The 14,032-nt window shown below is 35.8% G+C and overlaps 1 protein-coding gene across 2 annotated transcripts in view; it reads left to right on the top strand.

Moving 5' to 3' along the window:
- The window catches only part of LOC121440582 (mucosa-associated lymphoid tissue lymphoma translocation protein 1 homolog), a 47,113-nt gene that overhangs the window by 5,802 nt on the left and 27,279 nt on the right, over nt 1-14,032 (top strand). The window contains exons 2-9 of one of the 2 annotated variants that reach the window (XM_041641340.1): nt 459-625; nt 4,222-4,343; nt 6,845-7,004; nt 7,500-7,678; nt 8,071-8,167; nt 8,726-8,758; nt 12,010-12,036; nt 13,966-13,998. In XM_041641340.1, the coding sequence (XP_041497274.1) occupies nt 459-625; nt 4,222-4,343; nt 6,845-7,004; nt 7,500-7,678; nt 8,071-8,167; nt 8,726-8,758; nt 12,010-12,036; nt 13,966-13,998 (818 nt within the window). The remainder of the gene's footprint in view (nt 1-458; nt 626-4,221; nt 4,344-6,844; nt 7,005-7,499; nt 7,679-8,070; nt 8,168-8,725; nt 8,759-12,009; nt 12,037-13,965; nt 13,999-14,032) is intronic. The other variant, XM_041641341.1, reaches the window with a different exon arrangement.

Here is a 14,032-nt window from a genome sequence, read left to right as displayed (position 1 = left end):
TATTAAAATATTTGTATTAAAAAAAAGAACTACAAAGAAGAAAGTGAAAAGAAAAAGGAAGGAAGAGTTCAGAGGCCTGGTGCAGTGCCCTAACACTCAGCAGCTGGGAGGAGACAGGTAGCTCTCTAAATTCAAGATCAGCTGATCTTTATAGGAAGTTCCAGGCCAGCCAGAGCTACATAGTAAGACTCTGTTTTAGTAAATAAATAAAGTGAAGAAATTTTCTAGTCTTTTCCTTGCTTTCAATTTTAGGATAAAAGTTTGATTAGCCTCAAAGCTAAATTTCTCTCACACTCTTTAAAATTAATTATAGGAGCTAAGGGAGAGAAGAGGAAGGAATGCTGGAGGAGGCAAAGGAGGATGGAGGGGCTTAGTTTTCATCATGTAATTAGTTTCCTGCCACCTATAATGGTCCAGCTACATATTGGGCATATCATGAATTAAATCTGTTGTTTCAGTTGCCTAGACCTGGAGCAGTGTTCTCTTAAGGTACTGGAGCCAGAAGGAAGCCCAAGCTTGTGTTTACTGAAACTAATGGGTGAAAAAGGATGTACAGTCACAGAATTGAACGACTTCCTACAGGCTTTGGAGCACACTGAGGTTCTTCAGCTTCTCAACCCCCCAGGTAGATGGTTTTTGTTTTGTTTTTTCCTTTAGGAACGTTCCTCAAAAATTCATGGAGTCAAATTTAGAGAAAAGCACATCTTTTAACCAGGTAAATTGTGTTCAGTATTTTTAGAACATATAAATGCATAGAGCATCATTCGCGCCCCCCCCCCCCCCGCTGAGACCGAAGGAAAGCATCAAAAGTGTTGGATTATAGTTCAAGAAGCAAGCTATATAAGACATTTTAAGCAATTATTTTAAAAATTTGATATAACCACATATTTAATATTAGAGAATTATGTAATAATATTATAGTTCAGTACAAGACTCCCCTATTGTAGAAAGATGCATGCTAAAGTATTTACATGTAAGGTTTCTATAGCATACACTGAAATACACAGAAACACAAATACACAAAAATAAAAATGAAATACAAAATTAAAAACAAAACAAATAGGAAACAGGCTGGAGAGAGAGCTGCTTCAAAAAATAGAAAACAGTTTGTCCATGTAGCTGCAGGTGAAGTTGACCAACCACAGTGATATCAGAGAGGAAGGACCTTTCATCAAGTTGCTTGATTGGGCCAGGTATGGTAGTCCATGTCTGTATACCCAGTACTGTAGAGACTAAAAGGAAGACCAAGAGTTCCAGGCCAGCCTAGACTACATAGTGAGATTCTGTTTCAGATAAACAAACATTGCTGGTGGCAGCAGCTGTGCAAGCCTCCTTTCCAGGATTCCATTTGGCCATATGTTCCATTAGAAGCGAATAATCCAGTCAAGCATGGAAAGGCTGTAAACGTTAGACTTGATGCTCTCTATTTTACACAATTTTGGTGTATTAATTAATGTTTCCTTATATAGCCAAACTGGTTATTATGTATTTTTAAATTATTTATGTATATGTGCACATGTCTATATAAGATATAAGTTTGTTCACCACATGCATGCAGGTGCTTCGAGCCAGAGGGCATAGGATCCCCTGGAGCTGAAGTTATAGGTAGTTTGTGAACTGCTTGATGGTGAGTGCTGGTCACTGAACCTGTATCCTCTGTAAGAGTACTAAATACTCTTAACCACTGAGCCATCCCTTCAGCTTCTCTGATATAGTTTGAATATGAAAAATTAGGAATATAAGATATAGTGGTAAATTGCCAATTACACCTACCAGAAACCCAAACTCAAATTGATGAGGGTAAATTATTATTTCTACCTGAAACATCCAGAAGTGGAAAAGACTTCCTAAGAGACAGAGAAGAACCCTAAGTGTAATGTTTTTCCTCTTCTTTCTTAGCATTGACTTCCTTCTAAAACTGACACTCACCTAGCCCAGGATGTCTGCTAGGTGTTCTTAAGCGCATTTATCTTTGTCCCAGAATGCTAAGCAAAAAGGCAGGTTTATTCTAATTAACTAGTTTTGCTCACTTGCTTGTTCCTAATACTTTCATTGTAGCCAAGGATGTGGAATGTGTTGATATGCCTGGCTTAAAGCCAAGAATGAAGTTAGGCTGAGTCAGCTTTCCAGGAACCACATGGATCACCAAACAAAAATAGACTTGCTGGATAAGAAAAAGAGGCAGGCGACCTGGAGATGTAACCAGGCTGCTGACTACAAATACAAAGGGTCCTAGACTCCCAGCCTTCCTCTTATACCCTTGCATCCCTTCTTTTGAGGTGTACAGTATTGAATGGTTGGCTTCAACTGGGCCTATGGGCTAGGAGCAATGAACTGCTAATGCAGATGCCACGTGCTGTTATTGCCCATCTCTAAAGAAGCATTTAAAAATTTTTTATATACTCAGTACTTCAATTAACAGGTACTCAGAAGTTGTAAGAATTGAAATCTACTAGCTTAATGCACTGTGCTATCTACTAATTTCTCATGCTTTATAGAACACCAAAGCCTCTGAAAATCTAAGCCTTTCTGAGAAATAAATATAACTTTTGAATTTTATTCTTCTTTTTAGTAATATAATCACTCTGACTGTAGGTTGCATGCAGCTAGTGGGGTGTTCTCTGCCTCAGAGAGTTACAGGAATCACATGGAATGGAAGCCCATGCCTGTAATTCATCATTCAGAAGGCTGAAGTAAGAGGAGCACCATGAGTTTAAGGTTAGCCTGGACTACGTAGTTAGTCCAGGCAAGCTTTAGCTACAGAGTAATTCTATTTATCAGACAGACAAAAAATAATTATAGAACTATCTTTTATGTTTTAATAACAAGTTTGAGAATAAGACTATCGTAAGAAAAAGATAAGCTCTGACAAAAATCAGTTTAATTTGTGACTTTACTTGGAATTATTCATTGAACACTTCTTGTATTCCATTATCTTCACAGTTTCAGGCATGAAGTATATGGATTCAAAGATGAACAAGGCAATCATTTCTGCCTATTAAAAAGGTCTTTGAATTATAAACCAGATGTAGTAGCGTACATCTTTAATCTGAGAACTTGGAAGGTAGAGATAGATTCCTAAGTTCAAAGCCAGCCTGGTTCTAGGACAGCTGGAACTACATAGTAAGATCCTGTCTCAAAAACAAAACAGTCTGTGTGTGTGTGTGTGTGTGTGTGTGTAAATTTATCTGATCGCCTGCTTTCCTTTTTAATACATTAATAAATCTTACTGAAGATGTAGAATGTGCTGGTATTTTCTCTGTTTTGTACTTAATGCCATTTTACAAAAAACTTAAGTTCCTATTCCAGAGAAAGCCATGTTTTTCTCTGACAGTCCTTGCAGAGAGGTATGATTAGGGTAAGATGTTCTTAGAAGATGCTATGGCATCTTACCAGACCTTTAAGGTCCAAATGCAAGAAGGAAAAACTAGATGCATTTTGATTCAAGGAAGAACTTTAGTCTAATTTTGCCATATCCCATTCAATTGTTATGGAACTGTAGCCAGATATAGGTTTCCCCCATGACTTAGTTGGTCTTGGATTCTTTGTCATTTTAGCAGTGGCAGCTACAGGTCCCATCTCATGAAGTAGGCCTTAAAGCCAATCAAAATTGGTTGGTTACTCCGATGACATTTGTGCCACTATTGCACCATTATATCTTGTAGGCAGATCATTGGTATACATTGCACCATTTGCAGCTGGGAGATGTTGAAGATTTTCTTTCTTCTTTGCTATATTCAGAGTCCTTTCCAGTACTATGAACACTAGTCAGTAGGGGTGATGCTTCTAGTTATGCACCACCTCAACTTCACAGAAAAAACTAACTCACACACTACTTACTTAAAAGTGCTGACCATATGAACATTTATGACCAGGTATTGAGCTGGCATTGAGAACTGCACTACGATGTCTGTCTAGCAGGTGTCTTAAAGGGTGCATCCTGATCTCAGAAATGTTAGAGTTTGGGGGAAAAGTATTCCTAATTGGAGAAATGAGGCAATTAATTTCCCTTCCTAACCATGGAGAAATAGAGTATATCAAAGTCTTTTGCAGATTTTTTTCTTGTGGTTTTACAAAGTTTTCAGCTAAAGAATGCATACCGATAGAGAAGGAGAAGTAAATATATGATTTATGATAAAGATGAATATTTCTTTGTTGTTTTGTATATATAAGCAAGGAAAATCTTCTTTGTGACTTTACTTTTTTGTTTGTTTGTTTTAGGATTAAAGATCACTGTAAACCCAGAATCAAAGGCAGTTTTGGCTGGACAGTTTGTAAAACTGTGTTGCCGAGCAACTGGACATCCCTTTGTACAATATCAATGGTTCAAAATGAATAAGGAGGTAATTTTAAAATGTCTTTTAATTCTACTTAGGTTTATTGCTTAGTTGATTGGAGGCAAGATCTTATTCTGTAACACAAGCTGCCTTGGAACTCACTGTGGAACCCAGACTGGTCTTGAATTTGTGGTATACTGCTGCCTTGCTTTCTGAGTGCTGGGATTAGAGTGTGAGCCATCCAAACCTGACTATTTCACTAATGTGGGTGGGTAAAGCCACTCCCAGAAGGCGTAATGTTATTAAATGAAAACATGGAAAAAAGCTATATTGCCTCTAGCGGAGATTGGAAGATCATGGGTTAACATATAGCTTTTTCATGCATCCTTCATTTTGGTTAAGCCTTCCACCACCCCTCAATTTCCCCATCCCTTACCCCTCTTTGTGCTTTCTTGGTAGTGATTATTCCCTGTGGCCCCTTGACTTTGTTTATTCTTCTCGTAAATCCAAAGTATTCCTTCTGGTACCCTCTGTAGAACTGGCTTGATGGTCATAAATTCCTTTTATGTGTGACTTCAGACCATGCCTGTTATATGTACAAGGGAATCACATGGGCAGTTTGGATATCCTGACAGACAATAGTGAGAGTCTATAATGAATGAAATTAAAATATGGACCAGTCAAGAGAGTTAGAAGAATAAGAAAAGAAAAGTCTTTCAAGAAGATAAGGGTAACCAGCTTCTTCAGTGCTGCTAAGAAGAAGCTGTAAACAAAATGTGTGCTGGCTGATTATGATACAAAGGACTTAGAGTATGTTTTTGAAAATGATTTGATAAAGGGAAAAAGCACATGCTGAAGCAAAGAAAAAATATAGGAACAATTTTAGAGAAGATGAGATCAAGAAAGAAAAACTTTTCCCTCTGAGACTTTGTGCTTGGGTCTTACAAATAGCAAATAAGATGGATTAGTAGGGACTGGAAGTGACACGGCAGTTAAGAGCACTTGCTGTTCTTCCCAAAGAACCAGGTATGATTTCTAGCACTAATTTGACAGGTTACAACTGTCCATAATTCAGTTCCAGGAGAGCTGATAGCCTCTTCTGGCCTCTGCAGGTGCAGGCACTGTGTGTTTATAGTGCACATATAAATATAGGCAATCACATATATAATGAAATAAAAATGTATCTTCAAATTTAAAAAAAAAATTATGGATGGTGCATGCCTTTAATCTCAGGTATCCAGAGGCAAAGGCAGGTGGAGCTCTGAGTTTGAGACTACCCTTGTCTACATAGTGAATTCCTGGATAGCTGGAGTATGTAGAGAAACCTTGTCTCGGTAGATAGATGGATGAGTGGGTGAGTGGGTGGATGGAGAGAGAGACAGAGAGATTAGCAGTAGAGAAACATGAGTCTACAAGATGGCTCATTGGGGAAAGATTCTTGCTGACAAAACCAATGATCTGAGTTTGTCCCTAGGACTCACGTGATAAAAAAGAAAGTAATTCCCAAAAGTCGTCCCCTGGCCATCATAACATGACTTGTGATACATGAACATGTGTGCACATACATATAATAAATAAGTGTAAAATATTTTGAAAACTATTTATATGCATGGAGAAACCTACAAATTAAGCAGTTTTTAAGTTGGTAAAGTTAGATGCTTATATGTCTAACTTATGAGAAACTATGAGAAAATCAAGTGTGTTTCTTCATAAAAGACAAGAGTTTCTAGATGGTTGGCCCACACCTTTAATTCTAGTAGTTGGGCAGAAAGGCAGATGGATCTTTATGAGCTCAAGGGTGCCAGAGCTACATTATAAGACCCTGTCTCAAAACAAACATACATGCTCAAAAAATTACATACTCAAAAAATTACTCTAGAAGAACAAGGGTTTTGTATTTCTTCATAGAGTTGTGAAAGTCTTCTTTATGACCATAAAACTGAGAGAATTTGTGATAGATTTATTTATTCTGATCTCAGAGTAGCATGAAGAGAACACTAACTGTTGCTTCAGGTTCTGACCAAAGTGAAAAAAACATGTGATGGCCATTTCTTCCTTTCATGTCTATGCTTTCATGAAGCCAAAACCTTGAAAGATAGCTGGATATGGTTTTGTTAAGCAGCCTGTCTCATAGTGTTTTGTAGGTGAGAAAGTAAAGTCCCAAGGTAAAATAGTTTATGCACACATTCATAGCCATTTGTCCAGAAATGAAAATAATAGGTAATTTGTTCCCTTCATGCCACTGTGGTGTTTACTGCATATATATATATATGATAGTTGTATAAATAAGTGTACTAATGACTGAACAGACAGGTTCAGTGAGCTCCTGTAAGATCTGAGGGATAACTAACCTCACTATTGAATGGATTTGTTAAGGACTGTATTTCTAATATTCCAGTCCTCAAAATCATACTTTTTATGCCTTTAACTAGCACATTTTAGAACTTGAAAAAAAAGAAACATACTTTTCAAAGGTCTGTAATGAAATCAGATATTACACAGCGTGTATTATAAGCTGAATTTTTGATGAATCCTTCACTTATGCTCACTTGTTGTTTCTTTTGCAGATCCCATATGGAAATTCATCAGAACTTATTTTTAACACAGTGCATGTAAAAGATGCAGGCTTTTATGTCTGCCGAGTTAACAACAGTTCCACCTTTGAATTTAGTGAGTGGTCACAGCTAGACGTCTGTGATGTGACAGAAGTAACAGAAAGCTTCCAGGGTATGTGATAAGTGAAGTTGCATATTGTTTAGTGGATCACTTTATTTTATTTAAATGTTTATTTAAAAATAGCTTCAGAGTATAACTGTCACGCCTGAGTCGTTAAGAGTTAATGCCACATGGTTTGATTGTCATTTTCTGTGTCAGTCCCTTAAGATGACATGGCCCCTTCTCATTCTTGTGCCTGATGCTGAACTTGAACCTTTACATGTGGCAGCTGTAATTCAAGCTTAGTTTCTCCCCTCACTCCTCTTCTCTTGAGTATCCCCACCTGTTAGCCCAGAATTCCTAAACTGTTTTTGTTCACCACAGTATTCTTTTCTCTTAACATCTGTTAACATTTATGGACTTTGTTGAAAATATACTTTAAGTATGGTTTTAATGATTATAAAAACTAAAGGATAGACTTAGATATATTTTTGTTTAAATTGTAGGAATTTTTTGGTTTTATGTTTAACCCAGAGTTTTGTTTTGTTTGTTTTTTTTTAATTTAAGGAAATGTGGATGGTGTCTCAGAATCCAAGTTGCAAATCTGTGTTGAACCAAGGTCCCAAAAGCTGATGCCAGGCAGCACATTGGTTTTACAGTGTGTTGCTATTGGAAGCCCTATGCCTCACTACCAATGGTTTAAAAATGAATCACCATTAACACATGAAACAAAAAAGCATTACGTGGTAGGCAGTTGATTTTTTTAGGGAGTGGGAGGGTTGGATGGATCTGTAAAATAAATGATACAATTAAGATAAAGGGGCCACTCAAATTCATGCTCTCTGGAATGTTTTTAGTACTTTTAGTTCAAGTACTTTGTTTCAGTATTAATTAGTTTCTTGTGTTTGCAACAGGACTAGATTTCAATCCAAACTTTGGAATAAGATGTCAAATATTACTGCACCAAACTTTGCACTGTTAGAATCATTTTATAATTTGCTTGCTATTACTTAGCTTAATGAATGAAGATAATCTAAGGATGTATAAATTTTTTAAAATCTGCATTTGGGAAATTTTATAAATATAAATGACTTATTTTTAGCAATTTTTAAATTAAAGTGTTTTGATATTGATACAGGTTCCATATGTGGATCTAGAACATGAAGGAACCTACTGGTGTCATGTATACAATGATCAAGACAGTCAAGATAGTAAGAAAGTAGAAATCATCATAGGTAAGCAGTATTGGAGTTCTGTCACAGAATACATAATATAAGCTGTGTGCACTGGAGTGCTTAAACAATAGAAACTCTTACTACTTTTTGTCCCATTCCATTTAATAACATATCACATATAAGGAGTTAATTTGTTTACACATAAATTCTAGAGACTTCATACTAAGTTAATTCTCCTAAGTTATATACAAAGAGCAAAATAAAAAACTGAAAAATTATTTTGTTTAGCTAATTTTACTTATTTTTAGTATTACAGTTTATCTTAAATATTTGTGTCAAAATGTCTTCCTTGTAGTTGTGAATTAGTAAAAGATTGATTTGGTGAAAAATTTTAAATGAAAAATAAAAAGTCAGAGAAACAAAAAATAATTATTGGTCAGTATTCACTATTATCAATTATATTGACTACATTTATAGTGATGTTTTCAATAGTAGGAAATATTGATGCATGTGTTGCTTTGACAACGATTCTGTGATGTATATCTATGTTTACTTAGTGACTACCCTTCCTAAGATTATGAGTTACAATATATTCAAATTTGTTTTCTCTAACATAAGGAAGAACAGATGAGGCAGTGGAGTGCACCGAAGGTAGTATAATCCTTTGGTCTCCTGCATGCTGGTTACTCTGGGAAGAGGTGCAATGTCCTAGCTTACTGAGTGCAGTGATGGAAAAAATACTGGCTCTAATAAGCCATTTTGATTGAAGGATACTGTGTCTTATTCCTTAAAGTTGTGTAAATTTTCTTCAACACTATTGAACAGACACTTCTAAATAATCTTCAGCTGACTTCCTATTGCACATAAGGCCTGGAGCTCCTCCATAGTGTTAGAAATAGTTAATATTTGCAATTCAATGTTAATTTTTAATCTTAAATTTTATTTAAAATATTATCATCAATATTTGTTTGGATTATTTTACGTATTTATTTATCTTAAGATGCCCTTTAAAAGCAGATATAGTTTCATTTTTCTCAAACATTAAATACCAAAAACAATATTGATAAGGATTTTCAAAACTGATTTTTTTTTAGATGAATTTATATGCCAATTTCTCTATGGAAAGAGAACTGAAAATCCATTTTAGTATAAACTTCTAACTTGTTTCAGTTAACTAAAACATTGTACTTAAATTATTATAAGTCAATATTAAAACTTAGGTTACCTCTCTTAGTGTACTATCACATTGATTTGCAAAATTAGGTTTGTGGATAGCTAAGTATTTTTTCAATTGCTGCTTTGAACTATTACATAGTCTTTCTTAGTTTCTACTTGGGTAAAGTAAGATAGTAATAGTCAATCATACATTTCTTGGTTTTCCTGTCATTCATCTCTATTACTGTTTTGATCCTAATGCAGAGATTTGAATCAGAATTCTCCTATCAAGAAGTTCCAATCTCACATCTGTTAATCTTACAGAAGGGAAGCCATGTAGAGAAATCTTAACCAAACTTTTCTTATCTTTTACACTTTTTGCTTAATTGCATGTGTGTTTGTTTCTTTACTCTTCCTAACATATAGGAGACCTTTAAAAATAAATATAAAAGAGCACCTGCTGTTTGGCTTCAGAGTGAGCATGCGATTGTTACTCTGCCCTGCTATTTCTTTTTTTTTTTTTTTTTTTTTTTTTTTTGGATTTTTCGAGACAGGGTTTCTCCGTAGCTTTTGGTTCCTGTCCTGGAACTAGCTCTTGTAGACCAGGCTGGCCTGGAACTCACAGAGATCCGCCTGCCTCTGCCTCCCGAGTGCTGGGATTAAAGGCGTGCGCCACCACCGCCCGGCTGCCCTGCTATTTCTGTAATTGTATAGCTCACTATGCTGTTTTTTTCAATGATGAGATCAATCAATAATAATTTTCAAATAACTATTTAGAACACAGAGATAACAATGTAGCTAGAGTTGCTCTAAAATCTCAGATGGAAAACATCAGTTCCAACTCTTTTTCTCAATGACCCTACAAAACTGACACATTTTATAGTTGATAGATTGTTTATGAACAGTATCCTCCATTTACATCTTATTTTAATGTAGAGTACATGATGGATGACTCCTATTCCATTTTGTATATTTTGTAAGAATATTATTAGAACAAGGGGTGTAGTTGAAGAGGTGAGGCTCACCTGTGGTTTAGGGTAGTGAGACCATGCAAATTTTTTATTTATTTATTTATTTATTTTTTTATTGAAAAAAAATTTCCTCCTCCTCTCAGCCTCCCATTTCCCTCCCCCTTCTCCCACTCCTCTCCCCATCCCCCTACTCCTCTCCCCCTCCCTCTCCAGTCTAAAGAGCAGTCAGGGTTCCCTGCCCTGTGGAAAGTCCAAAGTCCTCCCCCCTCCATCCTGGTCTAGGAAGGTGAACATCCAAACTGGCTAGGCTCCCACAAAGCCAGAACGTGAAGTAGGATCAAAACCCAGTGCCTTTGTCCTTGGCTTCTCAGCAGCCCTCATTGTCCGCCATATTCAGAGAGTCCGGTTTTATCCCATGCTTTTTCAGTCACAGTCCAGCTGGGCTTGGTGAGCTCCCAATAGATCAGCCCCACTGTCTCCGTGGGTGGGTGCAGAAGGAGGGAGAACATGAGCAAAGAAGTTAGGACCATGCAAATTTTGAACAGTTGTTTAGGGGGCCAAAAGAAAGGCACCAAAGATGGAAGGCAAAATATGACAGAAACATCCAACTATATTACAGTTGTATGAAACATCCTTACTGAAAAGAGGTAAAGTGCTAACCTACCTATGTAGAAACTAGTCTATGCAGTTAGATGAAAAACAGCAAAAATTGTACATATTGTGTGAACAAGTTGATAACACTCCCTGTTAAGCTGAGCTTATATAGTATGAAAATACCAGCCTTAGCATAGTGATGTGACTATGAACCCAGGACAGGGAATACTAAGGTGGGAAGATTGTAGATTTAAGGATAACCTGGGCTATGTACCAAGACAGCATCTCAAGCAAATAAACCAAATAATATATTCCCTTATAATACTTTATGAATCCTGTATTACTTGCAACTTATTTCATGTTCATTTTTGTCTTCACAAAGTTTAATAATTAAAAAACCAATGATGACTTTATGTTATAGACTTGTGATCAGATTATTTATCTATTCTGTATGAAAGGTGTATGGTGGATGCAGGTTAATTCTGAAGCTGTTCTGCTTCCCCAAAAAGTACGCCATACCTTGGTCTAACTTAAAAAAAACACACAAACACAAATTCCAATTGGAGAACATTCTGCTGCTCAAAATTGAAATGGCCATTAAAGAAAAGGAGTGCTTTGTCATTAAAAACAAGGAATGTCTGAGGAACTGTCACAACCGAGAGTGTCTTAAGAAGACACAGTAAATACTTCTGGTATCTTAAATAGGTCTTGGGGGAAAACATAAATGGTTCATTAGTTGTGATTCATGTAGTGTACTAACATAGGATGTTAATAATAGAGAAACTAGGTTTAGCATACACAGGAACCCTCCTCAGCAATAGCCCACAATAATTCATCCAGTTTCCCGGTATTTTAAAGTTAAAGGTTTTGTTTGTTTTTATCTTGAAAGATAATTTATGAAAAATTATCTAAAACTTGAACAAATTATAAATGAGTTTAATTATTTAGTTTTTTGTAATTTAGGGAAAGTGGAGCAGTTTTGAAGTCCTTCATGGTTTAACAGCAGTATTCTTACCTATTCCCTTTTTATAGCTTCTTTATTTAACTTTGAAAAGTTCTAAACTAATAAAGCACTATAACATGATCTAACAGTTCATAAACTGCTTCTCTTCATTCTATTATCTGTGCTGTTGGCTGTTAGATTACATAAAATTAATCTATTTTCTTTTACTCTATTTGTAGATGAATTAAATAATTTTGGACATCCTGGTAAGTATTACAAAGTTTTGTTTTAGTTTGGTAAGTTTGATACAGTAAAGGTATAATAGACATTCTTGCCTGCATTCTTAGGCTACTACTACTTACATGAAGTTCAATTTAAAGCAAGTAAAGTACAAAAATATTATTGAATATAAGACCATAAGGGTTGAAAAAGTATTTTGGGTAACAGTAAAGTATCAATGCTTGAACTGATAGTATAGGTGAATGAGGAGGATTACCTATGGCCATACTTGATTACCTGTGTTTGATCCTTAGAGCCCACATGGTGGGAGAAGAAAACCAATTCTTTCATGTTTTCCTCTGACCACCACAGGCACCATGGTCCCCCACACAAAATAAGCAAATGTGTAAAAAAAAAAAAAAAAGATGAACAATTTTGTTGTTGTGTGTTACTGGGGATCAAACCCAGAGTCTTGTATATGCGCTGCCAAGTGCTGACTACACCATCCAGCTTTGATCCTTTTTTAAAAAAATCCTTTTATGTTGCTCCTTATAGAAAGAAGTACATTGCTTTTAATGTGGAAGACTGGATGCACATTGATAGAGTGACACATGACATTGCAAACTGTCAGACACAGAACATCCCTGGAGTGGTTGAGCAGGTGCCTTCCCCTGATGAAAGGCAGTGAGTGGAGAGAGTTGGCAGTAAACGGATAAATTGTCTATAACTATTAAGAGACTAACAGTGACAGTTTATAGGCAAATTTTGATCAGAACAGATTTCTGAATAAGCTAAACTAAAGAGAAAGCTATCACCAGGGACAAGGACATTTCAGTAATGAGGATCATACAAGGAAAGAGGATGTCAGTATAAGCTGTGGGCATTTTGAAAGACAGGAATAGAGTCCATGAATAGATTTAATCAACTCACACAGAAATGCATTAAGAAGGCATGAGGTTATTGAGTTCTATCTGGATTCTACTGACCATATGTAATCATATTAGCAAAATAAAGCCGCCGTGACCAATAGATCATTTTTGCTGTAGTAACTTCAAATTCATGTGAAGCTCAGAAATAACTGCTTCAAGTGTCCCAAACTGAAGACTGATTGAAAACATCCTAGTAATCATTTCTCTTGGTGTTGATAGGATCCCTTCCCCTAAAATATCTGCTATATCTTGCCCTTTTAAAAAGTTGTAAAATTACTTCATGAAAACTTTAGCATATACCCATCACTAAGTTTCTAACATTTTAAAGGCCTCCTTTTCCTTATTTTCCAAGACTCAAAGAAATCAAACCTTGAGTTTAAAGACAACGAATGTATGGTAAAGCTTGTAGTGGGCTCCCATAGCATCAATATTATTAAATGTACAAGTAAACTCCCCTTCCCCCAAATAGTGGACTCACGGAGAACTGAACTTCATCTTTCCCTGTATCGCTTCCTAGTGGTACTGGAGAGTGAATATGACTTCATTCTATGTATGATAGTGACAAGCTCATATATTTTGTCAAAAAATGTTTTAATTATAAATTAGCTATTCATACCAATATTCTGTATTTTTCTTTTAAATTATTACTCATAATTATTTATGAAGTACCATATTGTGGCCTGATATATCTAGACAGTGTAGAATGATCCAGTCCAGTAATTAGCCTTTCTGTCTGCTTAAATATTATGAATCTGTGTGCTGAGAGCCTTCAAGAGCTTCCCTTTTAATTATTCTTCAATTCTTAATTGTTAGAGATATAGTTGCCTTATTATGCCATATAACATTAAATCCACTTCCCTTCCTGTTTTTGTGCCCTCTTGTTTACCCTCTGTCTCCCCTCCTTTTTCTAGCCTTTGTGACATCTACTCTAATATATTTATTGTATTTAAATGATATCCTGCTGTCTGCATTCATTGCTTTTATCTCATTAGCTCTGAAGATATACCATGAATAACAGCATCTGTTTGCTCTTTTATCTTTGCACAGATAATAAAGAAGAAACAACTGATCAGCCTTTGGGTGAGTTGAGTTTAATGTACATGATCAAATATAA

Source organism: Microtus oregoni, unplaced genomic scaffold, assembly GCF_018167655.1.
Source record: "Microtus oregoni isolate MIOR12 unplaced genomic scaffold, Mior012 000069F_ref0000032, whole genome shotgun sequence".
Classification (NCBI taxonomy): Eukaryota; Metazoa; Chordata; class Mammalia; order Rodentia; family Cricetidae; genus Microtus; species Microtus oregoni.
The sequence above is the reverse complement of the archived record's forward strand: the minus strand, read 5'-3'. Positions and strand labels throughout refer to the sequence as shown.